This window comes from Aythya marila (genome assembly GCF_965140915.1).
Source record: "Aythya marila genome assembly, chromosome: 19".
Lineage (NCBI taxonomy): Eukaryota > Metazoa > Chordata > Aves > Anseriformes > Anatidae > Aythya > Aythya marila.
Genome location: NC_139060.1, coordinates 9,795,757 through 9,816,212, shown reverse-complemented (window position 1 = coordinate 9,816,212; position 20,456 = coordinate 9,795,757). Strand labels below are relative to the sequence as shown.

General features: G+C 55.1%; 1 protein-coding gene across 11 annotated transcripts in view; it reads right to left on the bottom strand.

The window, feature by feature from the left end:
* DAB2IP (DAB2 interacting protein) overlaps positions 1 to 20,456 on the bottom strand; it is a gene marked incomplete at its 5' end in the record, with an annotated part of 181,667 nt that overhangs the window by 40,506 nt on the left and 120,705 nt on the right. The window contains one exon of one of the 11 annotated variants that reach the window (XM_082775568.1): positions 14,397 to 14,420. The exons of 7 other annotated variants lie outside the window; for them this stretch is intronic. Coding sequence is in view for 1 of the 4 variants with exons in the window: in XM_082775573.1 (XP_082631699.1) it covers positions 7,071 to 7,183 (113 nt within the window). Of the gene's footprint in view, positions 1 to 200; positions 221 to 5,805; positions 5,850 to 7,070; positions 7,435 to 14,396; positions 14,421 to 20,456 lie in introns of those variants that run through there. 3 more of the 11 variants (XM_082775573.1, XM_082775575.1, XM_082775569.1) reach the window with 3 other exon arrangements.

Sequence of the window (20,456 nt, the reverse complement as noted above, 5' to 3'; positions counted from 1 at the left end):
GATCTAAATGCTCTGGAGTCCCACTGGCAGCATTTAGCAGCAGGGAGCCCACAGACAGCAAGCAGCACACCATTTTCAGAGACAGCCAATACAATCAATGGTGCTGTAACTCTTAAAGCAAAATCAGAGAGCTCGAGGGGAGGGGAAAAAAAAAAAAAAAGAAAGATAGCTAGGTACTCCCAGGGAAAACACAACATAACCATAAAGCGGTGAGGGAAAAAATAACTTGAGAGCAGAGGGAGCAGTTGCTTTCTCTATAGTCTGCACCGTGTAAAATGTTCCTATGCAAGCCAGCCCACAGAAGCTCTGATCCCAGCAACTCTGACCTTTAAAACCTCTGGCAAACACTTCGGGGTCTTCCAAAGAGAACATGTGTCTGTCTGTCTGTCTATAAGGAGTACGCTGCCTTATTCAGAGGCGCGGAAGGACAGAAATAAGGGGAGTTTGAGATATTCTCAGCGCAGTCTTTTACGAGCAGAACAACAATGCTCCCAATATTCTCTATCAGATTGCTCTGCCTGTGCGTATTGAGTTTTGTCAGTCTCCAGAACACAGCTGACCAAAACACAGGGAAATGTCAATAGTGCATGCAAAATTCATAGCTTCCAGTGACTCACATGCCAAGCTCAATCTAGAAAAAGCCAAAGCCAAGTCTAAGATAAACAGCGCTGGGAGATAAAAAGGTGCTCCTCTAGCTTTGCCATTAAGATTCAGGCCATCGATAGATCCCGAGGTGATGAAGGATCAGCCTGCAGCTGGGAATGGGAAAGGGACAGCTCTGAGGGCTGCAGGCCACCCCTCGTGCAGCTGCTCAGGGGACAAACGGCCCCCAAACGTTAAAACCCTTGGGTTACTACAGACCCGTATGGGGTCAGAAGCGGTGGCTTAGAAGCACCAAGGCTCTCCATCCCACTAGCAATTCTCTGCGTTGCCTGCTCACCCCACACCTCTATTGTGAATAAATTGATCTTTAGGAACTGAGCGCAGTCATTTCCCAGTACTTTGTGGCAATTTTGCACTATTTTCACAGAAAAGGATCCATACCCTTTTCCTCTGAGTGATACTGTAAGTGAACTCTAATAGGGGAAGACAGATCAAGAGTAGATAGATCAAGTTGCCCTGGGTGCTGAGTCCAGGACTGATACCCGGTAGCTCAAGAACTGCCAACACAGACCTGATAACCTCAGACTCGAGGCATTTATGGGAAGTCTTATTTCTGCAATTTGCAGATGAAATTAGAAGAGCTAAATAACCAAGCTGGGACTTGCCTTTTTGTGTGGGCACACATAAATATTGATAATTTCAACCTACAACTGAGGAACTACGTACTGTAACGCACCGAGCTGGACTGCTTCATGCTGGCATAAGAATTTTTGCTGACATTAAAACAAAACAAGTCTATTTTTCATTCAAAATCACTGCAGCTGCAAGGCCACGGGTGGGAATGCAGATGTGCAAGGCAAAGTATCACCAAGCAGGAGTTTCTCAGGACATAACACATTCTCACCAGATTCATCAAATGCTTATTTCTATCTCCCCGTACTCTGCTGTACATCTCTGGGTATTCTAAAATTAACAGGATTTTCTTAGACACAGGAGTATTTGGGGGGTGATTCCCTAGGCAGGACACATTCCCTGGCTGCCTTTTCCTCTTGATCAGCAGATCAGATCTGACCCAGGTCGGCACCACCAGCACTCCTCACCAGATGCTGCGCTGCATGGAGGAGCGCTGTAGGTCTCAAACCAGCCCTAAATGGCGCAGCATCTGTCTGCGTATCACGAGCTAAATGGGGAGATGTCATTAATTAGAGGCTCTCGTCGGAGATCGCAGCGGAAAGGCTGAGGTCCTTCTGCCAGAGGAAGCCCTGGCAGAGGGGGAGCGCTGCCTGCGCAGGGGCTCCCAGGGCAGCGGCCGGATCCCCCCCAGCACCCCCAGACCTGCCCTGGCGCCGTGGTGTCGCTCCTTACTCTGAACACCCCGATCCGGAGGAGAAAGCATTTCTCCCACCCGTTATAAGGAACGTGACATCTGTGGCACGATCCCATTTCCTGGAAGACGTCTGCCAGGCCCTGTCACAGCTCCCACGCTCCCTGCTGTAGGGACAGCACAGGAACGGTCCCGCAAAGGTCACACGCTGCTCCCTGACTTGTGGGGTGAGGACATTCTCCTCTCTGAGAGCCTTCAGCCTCTCCAAACACGGGGAGGAGGCGGCTCTGTGCGGTCCCTGGAGGGGCCTCGGGGCACCGACAGCTCTGCCCCTGCTGCTGCGGTCACTCAGGCCTGCAGGGCTTGGGGCAAAGACAGCTTACTGGGTGACAGATGGCAAGAAGTGCAGAAATAATAGTAAAAAATAAATAAAAAAAATAACAACATCCTGGCTTACAGGAGCTGATCAAATTCAGTTCCTACACCTTTGTTTTAATATGGTGGGAGCGTCCAGCAGCCCGGAGATGTCTCACAGCAGGAAGCCCTCCTTCCAAACAGCACATTCAGTTCCTTTTGCCGTGGGCCTTATTTTAATCCCCTTCTACATGCCTAAAGTTCAGTTGAAATGAAGGAGGGGAAAAAAAAAATATCTCATAAAACACCACATTAGTTCTAAAGAGAAATAACATAACTGCTACTGGCACTGACCTGGAGAGTCCCGCACAGAGGCAGACGTTGCTGGTTATTAAAGGAGGAGGTTTACTGCCCCAGAGCAACGAGCGAGGGTTGTTGTTCTAAATAATAAAAGCCATAAAGCACTGCCACGTGAGGGGACGCTACGCCCCTCTGCCTGCTTCCCTCATAAACAGCCAGAATTAGGGATGTGGGGCCAGGACTGCGCCCCCAGCCCAGGCAGGATTTCGGATATTGGGGACGAAGCACGGGGCCAGAAGCCGTCCTCACCGACTGCAGGGCCAGGCCCTCAGCACCAGGCACAGGAACTGTTCGTCTGCCAGCAGGACCAGCAGGGCTGCTGGGGAATTCAGGCCCCGTGCTCCCTCAAGAGCAAAGATACTCACCGAGGCTACCAGGAGGGAAGATGTGCAGGGCCTGTCTACACAGAATTAGTCTGGAATAGGTCTCGTGTGTGAAACTCGTACACTCTTATTCCAGAATTGCTTTCTTGTGAAGACAAGCCCTCAAAGGGGCAACCCCAACGGTTTTCATTTCAGGACTTCACCTGCCTGAAACCACGCAGCTGCTGACTTGTGTGGTTTTCTGATGGAAATTTTCCTGATACTTTTGAAAGACAGAAGCGAACCGGGAACCTGGCTGGCTAGCTGCAGAGAGGGGGAGCAGGCACAAAACGTAAAATGCAGAAGAAAAAAAAGCTAAGAACCTTTCTTAAATCTTCTATTCTGCTGTGAAAGCAGAAGCAGATTGGGGAATCCTGAGGGAAGTCCATGCCCCGCATTGAAGACGTCCCGTTAATACCAGCTGCGGTCAGCCACTGCGACACCAACACCCTGCTGCCAGCGAGGCCGACAGCACCCAGCTTAAGGTCCGGAAGGATCGGATCTCCTAAATGACAGCCGTGACCCTGGGCACGTTTCCAGGTCAGATCCATTCACCGCACACAGGTTTTCAGGGGCGAACAGCTCTGCTCTGACCCCCGGGGCAGCCCTCGTCCCCTCGCCGCCCTCCGCAGGGGTCCTGCAGGCACAGACACAGCTGGGACCCGCCTGCAGCGTCGGCACAATTTAGAGCTGTCCCCAGCCCGGGGATTAGGCTGTGTTATGACTGAGAACAAAGTGGGCGACTGCACCAAACTATCTGCAGCCTCAGAGAGGAGAAGGCTGCCAGCAGGGCAGATGGGAGCACCGTCCCCTCCAGCTTCACCAGAGGCACAAATTCGGGTGCTGGGGCGCTGCGCGGTGTGGAGCCGCCTCACCAAGCTGGGAGCCTCACTGCTGCACGGCCCCAGCTGCTCGGAGGAGCCACATCCTCCAGCAGCAGGCACCACCGAGTCTCTCCTGCACCTCGGTCTCCCAAGCCCCCCCCCAGCCTCATGAGCAGTGCCCGTGTGAAACCCCAGGGCCCGGCACCGCTTCCTGCTAACCTCTTGGCCGCTGCCGCAGCTCTCACCCACTCCTGCCCTCGTGCCTCATCCTGCTGAGAGTGTTGCTTCGATTTAACAAATAAATATCCAAGTGTTGTTATGAGAATCACCACGAGGAACAGCAGAACTGAACTTGTGTGCTCCCAGAAGACATGGGAATGTTTTTTTTTTTTCCCCTGTATGTCTGGGTGAAGTCCCCATGAGCGCTCTGCTCTGCGTGCGGCGCTGCGTCCTCCCAGGACAGCAACGCCCATGTTCTGCTAATCCGAGCTTTCCCCTCTGCTCTCTGACCTCCAGCCACTGATCTGTGCCACAGACGTGCTGCCGTGGGCTGAGGCAGATGCCCCACGGCCCTTGGGATCTCCGGGCACAGGCTCAGGGAGCACTTACCAGGGCGCTCACCACCGGCAGCTGCGTCACGTTGCCCTCACTGCACAACACCTTCACCCAGCAAGACAAAGGACGTGTAATTAAACTTATTAATGGCTGCCCTTGTTTTTAGACTGTTCTCGGTTTCAGCTGGCAGCAGGATTAATTACATTCAGAAGGACTCTGTCAGCTCAGACCAGGTTCCAGGTTTTGTTTTTGCCGTGCTGAAGGGTGATTTAGCTCACGACGTTCACCTGGGCAGGGCCCGTGCTGGGCCAGCAGTGGCCACAGCCAGGTTTGCCAGAGCCAACCTGTCAGTCCAGCAGGGTACGAGCAGCAAGGACACCACCGGGTTTGCAACATGCAACATGAGAGAAGCTGCAAAAGCAAGCAAAATGGCTCGAGAGCAAGGAATAAACACGGATCAGAAATGCTGCTCGACTTCCAATAACCAAGCATGATAAGCTAGAGAAGCAACTTCTCCCTCCTTCCCAGGAGCACAGCGGGACCACCATTTCTCTCTTTCAACAGTAACCAATGCTTCCATACAAAATACGACCTTTTCTTCCCACATTAGGCTAAATCGGCATCTATTAATAGCGCCACATCTGTGGACAGCTGACACAGAGGACGCAGAGCCACCACTCTTTGGAATTTGGACCCCAGGCCTGCCCATTCCCATGGCACTGGGAGCCTCCGGAGTGAGGAGGAGCAGGACGGCCACGGCAGGCACCGGGGCAAGGACGGGGAGTGCAGGCAGCAGCAGCAGGACCATGACGGAGCCTCCTGGTGCCCTGCCACTGCCCGTGGGCACCGGTGAGGTTGGGGTGCTCCCCACCCGCACCCCACATCCGCGGGCTGGGAGGAGGGTGGCGATGAAGGCTTCGTCTTTTTGCCTATGAAACCGTGCTCAGCCCAACTCAGGAGACAGGATCCGAGCGAGAAAAAAGCCGGGCAGGATCCCTCCTCCTGGATCAGCCGCAAGGAAAGCAAAGTCGCAAGCTCCCTCCTTCTGCGCCACGGCCCCAGCTCCGGAGCCCGGCCGCGGGCCGTTGCCTAAGGCAGCGAGGATGTTTTAATAAATAACGCCGGGAACAAAAATGCCTCGCGCACAGCGCTGCTAAAAATACAACGCCGGGCGCGGAGCAGCGCACGGGGAGCTGCGGGCCCCACGGGCCGGCACCGGCACCGGGACCGGGACCGGGCGGCTCCGCCACGGGGGCTGCGGAGCCCGGAGCCCCAGGAGGAGGCGCAGGAACCGCGGGGGGACCCCGGGGACAGCACCGGGGGGCGCGGACACCCGCAGGGGCACATGCACGGCCCCGGACCCCCCCCCCCTCCACCCTGCACACCCCCGTCCCCTCCCCATCCCCACCGCCCCGCTGCTCACCCCGCGGGCCCGGCCGGGCTGGGGCCGCCCCATGCCGCGCTCCCCCGGCCCGTCCCGGCCCCGCAGCCGCCGCCGCCGCCGCCGCCCGTCCCCGCCCCGCTCCGCCCCGCTCGGAGCCGCCGCCGAGGCCCCGGGATTGGCTGCGCTGTAGCTGGGCAGAGCGCCCCGGGGCCGCCGCCGCCGCCGCCGCCCTCCCCGGGTCCCCCCCCGGTACCCCCCGGCTCCCCTCCGAGCCCCGTGTCCCCGGTGCCCCGATGCTCCGCGGCCTCTCGCCGCCCGGCTGCGCTCCCCGCGATGCTCGGTACCGGGGATGGAGGCAGCCGCTGCCCGCCCCCGGTGCCCAACCCCCCCCCCCCGGTGCCCCCTCCCGTCCCCAGCCCCGGCACCGACCTGCCCAGCAGCCAGTAGCATTTGCAGCAGCAGCAGCAGCAGCCGGCGGCCCCCCCCTGAGCCATGCCCGCACCCCTCGGCCACGCCGGGGACCCCCTCCCGGTGGGTGGCAGCCTCGGGGGGGGCTCAGTGCGGCTTCACCCCCCCGGGGGGCACGGGGCAGGCAGCGCTGCGGGGCCCCCCCGGCCTCGGGCGGCTCGCGGAGCCCCCCAGTTCCCCGAGCAGGGCTGCCACGGTCAGCCCGGCGCATCGAAACGCCTCCATGGCTCATGGGGAGCGAAGTGGGAATAAATGGCAAATGGCAAAGCCCCGCGCGGCACCGGCTGCTGTTTCTGGCTGCTTCCTTCTGCCACTTTTCGGAGGTTACCGGCCGTGGCTGCAGCAAATCATAAATCCTGCGGCTCACGAGCGGCTGCTCCGGGGATGAAGCGGGCACCTGGCCGGCGTTGGAGGGGAAAATGAGCACAAGGGTGAATAGCCCTAATTAAAACAGCACCAAGTGCTTCCCCAGAGCACAGGGGGCCAGCGGGTCTCAGGAGGACAGGCAGGTGCTGGCCCGCAGGCCGGGTTGCTGGGCTGTCCTTGGGGTGGCTGCGGGCACCCCGAGTCCTCTGCCCAGGTCCCTTTCTTCCTTCCAGGGCAAACCAGGCCCCGCCGTGCCCTGGGGACATGGGGACAACACCAGCGGCTCACCAGCCACGCTGGGACGAGCAGTGTGGGCAGCACAACGCCCCGCTCAGCGCATCTCCCCCCTTGGCTCCTTAGCGGAGCGCACGCAGACCCCTTCCCCTCGCAGTCTGCAGGCAGGGATCTGGATTAACACATTTTTTTTGCCTTCCCCCACTCCCCCCACCAGCGGTTTGAAGCTTTCTCACCGTTTGCTGGCAGATGCCATGCACAAAGAGAAGCTCGCTGTCCTCGATCTGCTTTTCAGGGCTTCTATAAAGTAGGGCACCAGCATCAGCCCAGCGTCAGGTTTTTGATACATCGCTGGAGTAGCCAAAAATAATAACGGGCAGCTTCACTCAATCTTTTCGTTCTCAAATCTGCAGCAGCAGCAGCAGCACAGGGGTCCTTTGTGTGGCGGAGCAGAAATTCGGGATGTGCCAGCCCGCACCCGCTCAGCACCCCCTGGCTGCTCCGTGCCGTGGGCTGGGCTCACCCGCAGCTCCCGAGCAGGGCCCTGGGGTCCTCGCCGCGGGGCCATCGGCCCTTCCCCGCCGCCATCGGTGAGCACCGGGCTCTGTTCCCCACGTTTCCTTCAGCACCTTATCTCCCTGGCTGCGGCAAAGCGTTAAGGTCAAGTTACAGTTTTACCAAGTGTTTTCTCTCTCTGGCACGGCATAAAAATGCAGAACGTGAACTTTGGAACGAGCCCTCGCACTTGCACTGGGTGGAGAGCGGAGCAGAACAAAGTTAGCAGGAAGAGAGCGAAGCCGGCTCCTCTCTGCACCCCAGCGCAGGAATAATTCCCTCTGCACGTTCAGACACATTATTAGGACAAGCTGGAAGGACGCAGGGAACGCAACACACGCGTGTGTTTGGCCTGCCTTCAGCAGGCAGCCAGATGTGCTGGGAACATCGGCTGAGGATGGGGCCCCACGCGGCCCCGCGCCGCTGCCGGGTGGCCAGGGGGAGAGCAGCGAGGGCTGGCCCAAGGGTGCTGGGAAGCTCCGGTCAAACTCCGGTGTGCCAGGCCTGGAATTTTGCCTGGTCGCTGTCTGTGCACACCCGGGCATCGAGACGAAGTTGTGCACGAGCCCAGAGCCCTGGAGCCCGGTGGTGGCCGTCCTGCTGCACGTTCATTCCCCGCACTCTCACCTCCACGAAACACGAGTGTTTCCTTCCCAGAGGTAACGTGCTGCCGTGCCCGTGTCCCCGCGGGCTGCCCCATCGATTGCTCTGTGTTTGGGCTGATGTCCCAAGCACACGGCTCCTGGGAGCTGCCATCTCTACCGCACAGGGCACTGCTTCCCTCGCCCTCCCCAGCCTCTGGGCTGAGCCCACCTGTGAGGCCGGGAGGTGCAGCAGAAAACCTCACAGCCAGCTGCTGCTTCCCCTGCCCATGAGGGCCAGGCAGTGAAGAAGCTGCATGCTCAACTCAGTGCTTAAATGCTGCTGCTGTGAGCATTTCTAGCACCAAAACCAAGCCTGGATGTCAAAGCCTCAGGGGGCTCCCTGCACACCGCTGATCCCCCAAGGGCGGCTGCGTTCAGAGGGCAACCGGCAGGCTGGGAGCGGGCTGGGAGCTGTTACCGTGCTCACGGATGTCTGCATCCTGCCTGCAGCGCTGCATCTGACCTCTCCCCCTTCTCTGCGTTTGCACCTTGTGTTATTTCTGGCATTCCAGCCTCCACCCACACTGTTTAAGAAATGGCATTTGTTGAAGGAAATCGCTGTGCTCCATCAGAGGGCACGTAAAACACTGCCTTCCGTGGGTTATTGGTGTTTTGGTCGCAGCTGGACCCAGGGATTGTTATTTGCCTTCTCGGGTCCCTTTCCCTTCTGTGGCTCCTCCTGGCTGCCCAGCTGGGCAGGGAGGGTGCTCGCACCAGGTGCTGCCCCATCTCCATGCAGCAACATCTCCAGCCTCCTGCTGCATTTACCTTTTTGAGCTATTAAACACAGGGATCTCTCTCTTTTTATTGACTGTGAAGCCGGTTCTCTGTGATCATGCTGTCTTTCACTCAGGAAAGCCAAATTCCCTAACAACCCTGAAGATTAGGAAATGGAAGGCATTGTGCTCACCCAGTTTTACTCCAAATTTACGGTTAAAAGCCTGTTGATGTCTTGGAAAGCACTTTTTGAGAAAGTTCGAGCAACCCCACATTTAAGCATAATTAACATTGTAAGCTGTGTAATTGCACAGCTGGCTTCTTGTCACTGGGTTGCTGCTGAAGTGTTGGGGCTGGGGATAATTATCATTGTGCACCTCTGCCGAAACACTTCTCAGTGTGCCTGCTACAGCCCGTGGCACCACCGAGCAGCGCACAGAGCTCACTGCAGGTACCACTAAATCAGCTCGCGGGACGCCCGATGCTCCTCCATCAAACCGCACAGGAGCTGCCGAGCGCTGCAGAAGCACGACCGAGCCGCCCGTAACCTTGACTGCCTCCGTGTTTCCTTTGTCCTTCAGTTCAGTTTTGGCAAAAAGTTAACGTGAAGCTGAAGGGCACAAATAACCCAAGCACTGCAGATAACGGGAACAATGGCAAAATTAAGCTGATAGATTATTAAAAGATTTCTTCGCCTGCTTTACTAAAATGTGCTTGATGTCCACAGAACTCAGCAGAATCGATGTCCAGCATTTCTGAAAAATCAGGCTCCGTATCACATAATATTTACACCGAAGGAATATTTAACCTCTGACTAATGCTGCCTTTTACTCCGTATTTCATAGCGGCTAGACAGTGGATCTGGACTGGCCAATTTCTCTTCCTGCTTGCAATTAGCTTTCCTTTTCTGCTCTCCTGAACAAGTGCTAGACTTAGGAATTTAACACCGATAAACAGGAAATCTGCCTTCACTGAGGTGCCACTCATCTTTTTTGGAGGTTTTATGTAAAACCTAACATTGTTATTAGCAGATTTATAAAAATCTTTGTGTGAAGTCCCATTCCTGCAAACATTCAATATCATTTTGTGCTATTAGTCTCGCTCCGGAGACACTACTTAACATTCGACGACAATTTGAGCCAAGAACATTTGCAGGAGTCAAGTTTTGAATTCCAAATGTAAACTCCACAGAGGTGCCAGCAGCATACAACTTCGAGCTTGGCAAAGGCAAATACATGTCTTAGCATCTAAACGGTATTTTATTTTGATTTGTCCTTCTGTCTAACAAGATTGGCACACATAAAAGGTTCAGGTTAACAGGTGGTAACTGACTTCGGAGATTGAATAATGTTTGATTGAATAATGGTTTTAACAAAATGATGTTCTTAAAAAACAAAATTCTATCAACGACAAGTTTATAACAATAATAATAAAAAGTTAGGACAATGCTCTTCTGTTACTGCTGAACTCTTCCTTTAAAAAAAAGCTCAAAGCACTTTAAGGTTTGTTTTGGCTGTGTGTATTTTATCCAGAGATGGCACCAGGATATAAAGCTAATTTCTTCCAATTGCTATCTGCCCTCTAGCCAGATAGATGTGAGTGTCTTTTAGGGACATAAAACACATCCTTCTCATAGGAGCCTTCTTTTCAGATGGAATGAGAGATTCACGCTGATGAAGCTGGTGATTTTTCTAGGGCTTTCAGAGTGGTAACTGCAGGCAATCCATTCCAGGAGCACTCTCCCCTGCTCTCCTCTGCCTCTGGCACCTTCCAGGGGACAGGAGCCCTTGGAAGACACAGGATGTTTTTGCCCTCTTGTACACAGCATCTGCACACAGCAGGAATTTGGAAAGCAGCAGGAAGGCCGAGGGCAGTGGCAGTGCTGGGGTGCTGGGGTTGTTCTGCAGGCACAGACGCGGGATGCAGCTACGAGCCCAGAAAAGCCCTGGGCACCAGGACGCTTGCAAGTCCTGACTGCAGTCCCCATCTTCCCCCAGACACAGGTAGGAAAAGGACGAATATTTTAAAAGCCCCCCTCAGTATTTTTCCATGGTCTCTGCGCATTTCTTTGCAGCTCACGCTGACCCAGGGCCGAGCGGTGCGGTTCTGCCTCGGCCAGCCCCATCCCAGCCGCTCCAGGCTCCCCGAGCACTCACCCTGGGGTGCACTGCATCAGCTCCCCAGCTCTCCCTTACAAGTGCAGGTGTCATTACTGCCTACTTCATGTGATGCCAGAGGCCGCTACTTCCAGAGCTGATGTAAAAATTGTTATTAGAACTTATACGCTGTGAAAACCCCCTAAAAAGTCCAATCTGGCACTGCCCTAAATGAAATGAGAGCTGCCGCCTGCCAGGGGTACGTGGATAAGAACGGAGCCAAGCGTGCACGCGGTCCTTATCCAAACCCACACCTGCTGCTCCCTCCCCAAAGTTTAACTACTGAACACGGTGTACGGCCCAGAGGATTTAAGATATGGAAAAGGTCAGAGCCACGACTCAGGAGTGAAGAACAGATTGAACAGGGTACATAATGACAGCCTCATTTTAAAGCTAAAATTATTTTTTTCAATAAATTAGGACGAGCGAGCTTGCCTCCACCTCGAACAATGCAGCTCTCCCTGGGTGCAGACCGGAGGAGGGCACGTACACGCAGGAATCAATGCTAATACCCCAACAGATTAATCTCTGAAAATTATTTCAATGGAATGGAAATGATTTCATACAAATCTCCGTGTAGCAGGAGCAGATGAAGTATCGCAGTGATTCCTAGAACATGTGCGGACTGGAAAAGAGGCTGAGTTTCTCACCGGCGTGGTGCCACCACGCTGCCTGTCCCAGCGCAGGACAAGGGCTGGCACACCAGAGAAACTAAAGAGGCTGTCATGCTTCTGAGGTTGCGGTCACACAGGGGCGAGGACAGGATCAGGCCGTGAACACAGCCGGTTCTGTGATTTCAGAACGCAGTCAGGACGGCTCTCTCCAGGGAAGGGAGGACCTGGCTCTCATCAAAGCCAAGGTGAGCGCACTGAAGGCTCTGCATGTGCTGATGAGGGTGAACGTCTCCCTAAAGTGCACCTTCTGGTACCCACGGGACAAAGCCAGCCACGGGGCAGCAAGCTTTGCACATCCACATCAGACCTCAGAAGTACAAAGCCTCTGCAGAAGCACAAACCTAGCTGAGTGACACCAGTACCAGCAGGCACCAAGCAGCACGGCAGCTCCGCTGCTGCTGACCACTCGCTCGGGGGGCTGCAGACCTCCAGCCTGCCCTTTCCCCAGGCTGGGAAGGGCCCCGTGCCCCTGCTCCTGCCTGATTCGGGGCCAGGAGCCTGGGGAGGGCCACCTGGAGCCGGGCTGCCAGCCCGGAGGAGCAGGGGCTGCAGGGCCGGCACCGCAGCTGCAGAGGTTCAGTCCCGGGCCGCGTTCCCAGTGACACACGGCGGCTCCAATCTGCCCCCCAGCCCAGAGAGCAGACAGGGCTGTAGGGATCTCATCTTCCCTGGGAGAGATGAAAGCTGAAATCTCAGTTTGGTCTCAGCTGTCTTTTTAAAGAGTTGTGTGATAGCAAAAGCTAACGAGTTTAACAACCCCTAATTGCCATTATCACTGTACGAGCTTCTAGCCGAGAACACCAACATTTGTTTTCCTAACTTCTGATTACCGCATTTCTCTCGAAGGGATGAAATGAGACCCAGTCGATCTTGCTGACCAGAAACACTTCTTATCACCTCTTGGATGAGACACGAAGAGATTTCTTGAATGCGCTCTGTGAGCAGCCCTGCCTGGTGTACAAATAGCCCCGTCCTCTTCTACACAGGCCCCTTGACCAAGAGCCGCAGGCTGGGAACTGCAAGGAGCAGAGCCGGGGCTGATCCCTGGCTCAGTAGCTGCACGGTAGGAACAATTTCCTTTCATAACCAAGTTCTTTTAAACCTATCTGGTTAGACAGATGCAAAGCACTGACACAGATGCACTGAAACTGGTTTCAGCCTTGCCTGAACAGGATTAACTTGCCTCGGTTATTAACCAAATGAAACACCAGCTCATCCTCCTTGCAAAAACGGCTGGATTTTACGGGGAGAGTTGTGCCAGAACAGGATTTTTACAGAGACCGAATCTGGGAGGATTTTCCTCTGGGGCAGGTATTCAGGGTCAGCACAGGGCTCCCCACAACTTGGCTTGGCCTCAGCTCCCTCCTTTGAGGTCCTGTGCCTTGTCTCACCTGCGGTTTCACTTCGTTCCTCGGGTGTCAGCCTGCCCCTTGGGGCACTGGCCTGGGATTTAACAGGAGTTACAGCCAGCTGGACACGGCACCGAGAGCCTGAGCTGGTGGAACCAGGTGGAGGTAAAAGGAACGGAGCTGCACGGACACATCTCCTGCACATCCAGCCTGGGATCTGCTCCCTGCCCACAGTCCTGATCCTGCCTTTTCCACTCCCTGCCATGGCTTTGGGTTGTGGTTCCCCAGCTCCGGGGGTTACAGCTGCTCAGCAGGAAACAGAAATTCCTGTTCCACCTTCTTCCAAGGATATTCAAAACATTTCTAGCCTTAAATTTTGATATGGAAAGACGGAGTTTGGATTTTGTTGTTGAATTTGATTCCTTAAAATGCCGATTTCCACAAATAGTTTTTCTAGCAGCCAGGAGCCCTCTCTGCCCCACTGCCCATCCCCTGCACCACCGCTGTGCCAGTGCCACGAACTGCTTTTCCCTCCCGTGACAGATGCTAGGCTTAGCTCAAATCCCTGGGACTGGCCCGTGTATGCTCTCATTAACGGAATTGCAATCTGCCCCTGAGCTCACGAGGTTGCCCCGGATTACACCGCCACAGCTAAACCCAGACCCCGTTTCAGGGGGACGTGTGTCCGGGGGCACCGTGCCTCCTGGGAGGGGACACAGGAGGAGACAAAGAGAAGGGGCAGGGGGCGCAATGGGCTGGAAAGCCCCATCCCAGCCTCATCGTCTCCGGTACGCTGGGTTGCAAAGGTGCCAGGCTCCCAGCAGTGGGTTGCTAGCAGCCTTTTACTCTGGTATCCAGGGGGTAAATCAGTAAACCAGGCACTGCTCCGCGCGGGAGGCGGCTGCCACGTGCTGGTGCAGGGCTGCAGCTGCTGCTCCCCGCTGCTCACGGCTGGGCTGCACGGCGCGGGCGCTGCTGGTGGCTCTGGGCACGGGCAGGCAGGGCACGCAGACAGCAGACACAAGCAAGCCTTTCCAGAACTGACAGCTCCCATCTGAATAACGCTACGGCAACGTTAAACCAAAATGGCCCAAAGCACGAGGCTGAACTCGGGGGTCCAGCCCCGCACGTTGCTTCCCAGGACCAAGTGCCCAGTGCCCTGCGCCTGCCGCTTCCCCTCCTCATTCCGTCCACCTCTTCTCTTGCCCATGACACACTTAGAAGGCAGCATGGGCAGAAGGATTGAGAGAAAAGCATGCTGGAGGAACCCTGGAGCTCCCCAAAGCAAAGCGGCTCCTGCGGCGTCCCCCAGCACGGGGAAGAGCAGAGGCAGGGAGAAGCTGGAGCCCACCCTTCGCTCCCACGTGCAGTAGCCCAGCCCAGGAGCAAGGAGCCAGGGAGGCACGGGGCTGGTGGTGAGCTGGGGTGGGTGTCAGGTGGGCAGTGCCAGCGGTGGGCAGGACTCACCTCGCTCCAGCAGCAGCCAGCTGCCCGGCCGTGCCACCTCTCCCTGCCGGCGAGCACCCGAATGCCTTTATATACCATTCCAGCAGATCAAACCGAAAGCTGCAGCTTGGTTCCCAAATGAGCAATGGCACTGTAAACACCGGGAAGCAAAGTCCAGCCCGGCCCGGCCAGTCATAACCACTTCTCGCTTGCCATCACGCACAGGAGCTGCCAGCCCCTGCAGTCAGCAGGCCTGCACAAGCAGCACAGCCCCCTAGAATGGCTTCACGAAACAACCTGAGCCATTCACAATGTACGTGCTGGGTGGCCAGGGCTTGCACCGTGTTGCTTTCCCTCGAGAGGACGAAACCCCAGCCATCTGCAGGCATCTCTGCCACGGGACCGCAGGTGCCCCAGGGCTCCCCAAAGCCACGACCGGCTGCCTCAGCCCTGACTGCCTGCAAACTGCTGAGCTAGAGGCGAAAAGCTCCTTTTCCCATTATCAGCCCCTCGAATGACTTCTCGCTGTCTGTGCTGTGTTTGTGGCTCCCTGCCTTCATCCCCCAGCCCGACAGCAGTGCTGCTGGAAGCCAGGCACGCACACGGAGGGGTGACGTGGAGCGCGCTGCACGCCAGGCCCTGGCTGCAAGGCTGTGCGCATGCCTGCGGTGTCAGGGCTCTCTTCCCATTAGGAAATCATCAGCTTGTCAACAGGAATTACCCGGACAGATCCTGGCTGTTTATGAGTAACTGAGCACATTCGGTGACTGAGTCACTCCATAACCCCTGGTCATGTCCCATTTACAGGGCGCGAGGACAACAGCTCCGATCGCTGGGCACATCCCGCAGCAGCGGGGCGGGACGGGGAGAGCACTGACACAACGCAGACAGCAGAGAAATTCAAACAATTGCCAAGTGAGAAAAATGTTCCATGATTTCTTCACTTCTCTGGACGCTTAGAAACACACAACCGACGAGGCTCTGCTTGGCTGGTTATTTGGAGGGGGGAAACAAGGATAATACAAACCCATCGTGCCTGGTACGGAGGGGTGGAGGGGTTCAACCCCCTGCACCCTCCGACGCACACACTTAACCAACTGCACCAGCAGCTGCCCCGCAGCACACAGGCAAATTTGGAGAAGCTGCCCAGCACCTTCCCTCTGAAGTGCCCACAACACACATCCATGTTTGCAAGTGCCTGGATATAACCTCGTTTTTATGTTGTTTTTCTAAGAACGAGATCAGAGCTGGTGGGCAGTGTCCCCCCACCCCCGGCAGCAGGCGGTTCCCAGACAGGCAGCCTGCAGCCGGGGCTCCCATGGCAGTGCGCATTTCAGCCCAGCCTCTGGGAGAGAAAAACGAGGCCAGGGCAGCCCCACACATCTGCCAGCCCCCATCGAGCGGCCCCGGGGGGCGGCAGGGCCAGGGCAAACACCGACTTTGTGCCCCCAGTCGGGAACCCCGGGCACTAGCACTGGGCTACACCCGAGCTCTCCCGGGGGAAAAGGATGCAGGCTGCCGAGCAGCCCGCCGTCTCGGACAAAGCAGTTTCCAAAGCGTACACATTCCTCCCGATGTTTAATTAATGATAGTCTTTAGCAAAACTGCTTGGAAAGATGAATCATTTTACTCGCCTTATGTTTTTATTGTAGGAACGAGCAATGTAATTGTCTTGTCAGAAGGAAAACAGAACTGGAAGGAAACTCGGGGAGGGAACCCAAACGCGCCTTCCAAGCGCGCGGCGGCGACGTACCATTAGTCAGAGCCTAACTGGGGCCATCCTCCTGCTCAGAAAGCCCCAAGGATGCAGCAAAGGACTTAATGTTTAATCTACGTCTGAGCACTATTGTTTGGAACAAGCCATTAAAACCTCCGCTAGGCTGATGTGCAATCGCTGAGTACAGTCTTGGCCTACCTTTGACATGTGCCTTCCCTTACAGCATCACTTATAATTTAAGGAACAAAAACACTTTTAAATGCCTTTGAGTGTAGAAGTGCGAAAGCAGCTTCCTCTGAAAGCCAGCGAGATCCCAAGTGGAGCCAGGAAGCCGCTCGAGTTGTGCACCATAAAGACTTCCACGATGCAAATTAATAAGTCTCTCTGAGGATTGGGAAGTGTGCCACGGACTGCATTTCTGAGGCCATAGCTCTTTTATCTGAGTTGTTTTCTTCCTTTATCCTTGCCTCACTCCATGACAGTTTTGAGATTTTTGGCATCCTAACTGCAGCCTGGCTTGTCAAGCTAAACATCAACAGAGACTTTATACGTACGTGAGAATTGAGAAGAGGCACCAAAATAGTTATTAGCTCTGCTGCTAGAATACTAACCAAGCAAAATGGGCGTGCTCCAGCAAAGGAAGGGGCTTGAACCACTTCTGATCCGCGTCTGTCCAGTAGCACTGGCTTCGCTGGGGCTCCTCAGGGCCTGCCAAGGGTCCTGCAGGCAGCACAGAGCCCGTCCCTGCAGAGCCCGGCACAGCTCAGCCCTTCGGAGGCTCTCAGAGCCCCGCCGCAGTGGCGCTGACTTGCTCTAAATGAGATCCAGACAAACTGTTTCTCGGAGACCGTCCCAGCTTGCTGCAAACACTACAACGAGTTTGGAAACACTGGGAACACTGGACTCCAGTAAAAAGAGGCGAGCCATGCCAAGGCGGAGGGAACAGGAATGTGACCTAGCGGGGCTGCCTTGGCTTGCGAATGGCTCGTGGACAAAGCTCGCTCTTTCTCCCTCGCTTTTCACCATTGCCAAGCAGTGCCTTGCTCCCTTTATTCTGGCAAGTGTCTTAGGTAAAATGCACAAGAATTTCTCTCCAGGCCAGTGAATGCTAGCGGAGAAGCTTGAGAACGGCGCTGGGTGACAAGCCAGAGTTCAGCAAGGGGCCTGACCAGCATCCTGTGCACAGGACCAGCAGCGAACAGACCGAAACACTGCAAAGTGCTGCTGCCCAGCCCAACATCTGGGCCTGCTGCTGCAGAATGCTGCAGGACTTGTGCCACACTTCAGAGAAATTTTAATTATAAATGGGAACAACAGGCATGGCCCCAATACTCGCCTGCTGCGCAGGACGTGCCCCAGACTTTGAAATACACCTGCCAAATCCAGAGATCTTCACTACTCATTGTGAGGATGCAAAAAGCTCCAGCTACTTGGGCAATCACTATAACACATTTCCAGGCAGTTTTTTTAAAGGCACTAGCAAGATAAAACGAAGAAAAGAAATATTGCTTTTAAAAGGCACGGTGAACATTTGCCTTATCTGCCAGCCACTTTATTTTAATGAGGTTTGCTTTACTTCTTCTGGTATTTGCTTTGTCACACGGCGTCAGCCTCCGAGCGTTTCTATCAAGCTCCGGTTATTTTTTGTCAGCAGCTGGTGGCTGAGGGGGCTGCGGTGGAGCCGGGGACGCCGGGCAGCCGGGGCACGTGGGGAAACACAGCGGGGGCTTGTGCCCTGCCTCACCGGGCAAGCAAAGCCTCTGCCTTCCTCACACAAAAGCTTTGAGTCCTGCAGCTCCGATGCGTTAGGAGAGAGCCACACGCCGATCCCACAAGTGGGAACACAGCTACAGAGTTTTATTTATGGTGATATTAAATATGCAACAATCATTCCCCAACATCAGAGTAATAAACATCACTTCTCCATCTGAGCTGAAATCAGCAAGCCTGCTTCTCACTTTCACAGAGAGAGACAAAATGCTAAATTATTTATGCTTTGAATATGAACAAATATGGAGAAATAAGTTAATTTGGTACAATTCAGCAGAGCAGATTCGGGGCAGATTATTGTACATCCCTCAGTCAGATCACACTCCCTCATTACTGTAAACAATTGTTTCTCCTCCAAAAAGTGGGTTAAAGAATTCTGAGCAAGGGATCAGCAGCAGCATTTCTGACGATTTCTTTCAGATCTGACTGCACAGGTAAAACCTCCACCTCTCTGGGTCCTTGACCGTTTATAGGGCTGTAGCAGCAGCGCTGGGCAGGAGCACTGCAACGCAGACATCAAACTGGGACAGCGGTGGTTGAATGGACATGAGCAGCTTCACGTTGCGTTGGGGTAGCAAACGTATTCCCAGCTACATTCTGCAAAACTCCTTGTAACAATTCTGTCGTGGTCGCCAAATGTCAAGGAAGTGAAGGAAAAAATGCAATCGAGCCCTTCTGCCTCATCTTTGCACTTCTCCTTATCACCAATCACACCAGAGCAGATTTTTTAAAGCCGCTGTCTGCCTGCCGCAGCAGCGTGATTTATACCACGGCCCTGCTCATTATGGAGTGGAAATAACACTGCAAGTGACAGTCAGCAGTCACCAAGCTGTCACCTGGGCTACAAAACGCTGCGTCCACACCCTGGCTGTCTTCCCTGTAGAGGCATCAGGGTGCCCACGGAGCAGCTCTCAGCTCAGCCGGTGTCATCGCAGCCCAGGTGGGGACAGGCGCTTCTGAGCGCTGTCGCTCGGCTGTGGCACAGGCGGCGGTGACACAGGTGGTGGTGACAGGCAGCAGTGACAGGCAGCAGTGACACAGGCAGTGGTGACACCAGAGGAGCACGGGGCCCCTGGTGCCCGCAGCAGGGTGCTGCAGGGTGCCCCGCTGCCCGGACCCTGCTGTCTGCTGCACCAGGCGAGTCGTCGCAAGGACAACCCAAACCTTTACACCCACCGCTTTCATTGCACCTACTCCGGTTTCTTGATGTTTTATTCAACATTTTCCTGCCTGTGCAGTAGGCTGTAAATACCAGCATGCTAATGAGCTCCTCCTGTAATCACTCCAGCCATTACCCGGGCTGTGAAGTCTCAGGGCCCCGAGAGCTGCAGACCCAGCCGTGTCCCACCTTCCTTCCCAGCCCCTGGCAGGAGCGCAGCAGTTTTCCAAACGTGATGCCCTGGCTGGCAGCCCTGTGCCTCAGCCCTGACACCGATGGGTTTTAAACATCCTGGCAAGCTCAGTTATGACATGAATTAATTAAATATACCCTACAGCTGCATGGAACCCCTCCTCCTTTCCGTACGGGTGCAGAACTGCTCGTACACCTTCCACACTGCCCAGAGCCCTACGCCAGCCTTAGCAAAGAGTTTGCCATACCCCGCTGTCACTTCAGGCTTGGCAGGAAAGGAAGATCCTGCTGACAAGGAAAGCGGTGCCACTGCAGGGGGAATGGCAAGGATCTGGGGGCAGGAATGCCCTCGGAGACTGACTTCTCAGCATCAAGCCTCCTACTGCACATGTGGCAGTGAAGGGGATGAGATGAGAGAGGGGATGAGCACTGCCCTTCAATTTCTCAACAGTTTCTTAACTTAAATCCTTCTTTCTGAGCGTAAGTCCTAAATCAGGCTCAAGGAAAGGAAAACTTAATTAATCAGAGGTAGCGAAGTTCAAAGTGCGCCTGGGGTTAGCGTTACTACTCCCTCATTTGGAGTTCGGGGGTTGTGGATAATTCCCATCTGCTGCACAACGACAAGTAGGTGATGGCTGGTATTTCTGGCAATAGCTACGTTTGGAGGTCTCCCTTCTTTCCACTCATCTCTTTAAAGCTTAATATCGTCACTGCGATACACCTGAGCTGCACAGATAGTACAAGGGCCTAAAATACCACGCGCAGTCCTGTTACACCAAGCACCAGCTCCGGGCAGTACCGCGCAGGCTCCCCTCACTACGTACGGCCTTTGAGCAGGTGGTTGCACGGATCCCAGCAAAACAGAGAATTGCTGGAGCCGAGCAGGGGCCGTGTGGTCCCTGGCTGGGGGAAGCAGGCCAAGAAAGCACACTGGGAGCTGCTCGGTTGGTATCTCCACGTTGCAGCCAAAGGCGTTTCTTGTTGCTTTGGTATAACCTTCTGAGGACACGCACGAGCTGGAGCTGAAGATGACAGCTCAGCAGTTCTTCCCTTCTTCCTGCCTCTGTAACCTTTTCTCGCAGATCAGGGATATGGAAATGTAGGGCCAGATCCCACTTCAATGACAGAGCTGCTGCTGGGAATTTCAGCGAATGCAGATCAAGAGCGTGCTACCTCCAAAGACGTGTCCTACCAGTCAGACTCGGATGGGACCGGCCACCCTGCTTTGGTACCACGACAAAAA